The sequence below is a fragment of the Buceros rhinoceros genome, unplaced genomic scaffold (assembly GCF_000710305.1).
Source record: "Buceros rhinoceros silvestris isolate BGI_N320 unplaced genomic scaffold, ASM71030v1 scaffold24426, whole genome shotgun sequence".
NCBI classification, from domain to species: domain Eukaryota; kingdom Metazoa; phylum Chordata; class Aves; order Bucerotiformes; family Bucerotidae; genus Buceros; species Buceros rhinoceros.
Window position 1 is genome coordinate 1 of NW_010418445.1, and position 306 is coordinate 306.

General features: G+C 65.4%; 1 protein-coding gene across 1 annotated transcript in view; it reads left to right on the plus strand.

Annotated features, from left to right (window-relative positions):
- Positions 1-4: 4 nt before the first annotated feature.
- PIGM (phosphatidylinositol glycan anchor biosynthesis, class M) overlaps positions 5-306 on the plus strand; it is a gene marked incomplete at its 5' end in the record, with an annotated part of 1118 nt that continues 816 nt past the window's right edge. The window contains 2 exon segments of the mRNA XM_010138563.1: positions 5-163; positions 166-299. Coding sequence (XP_010136865.1) covers positions 5-163; positions 166-299 — 293 coding nt within the window.

Sequence of the window (306 nt, forward strand, 5' to 3'; positions counted from 1 at the left end):
CTATCGAGCCCTGCGGCGCCGAGGGGTCGCCGCCGGCCAAGCCTGCGGGTGCTGCGCTGCAGCCTGGCTCTTCAATCCTCTGCCCATGACCGTCTCCAGCCGGGGCAATGCAGAGGCCCTGGTCGTGCTGCTGGTGCTCGCCACCCTGTACTTCGTGGAGGGTGGGAGCGGAGGGAAGGCTGCAAAGGCAGCGTAGGGAAGGCTGCAATCTGCTACGGGCTAGCTGTGCACATGAAAATATACCCACTGACCTATGCGCTGCCCATAGCGCTCCACCTGCAGAGCGAGCGGTACGGCGGGCAAAGG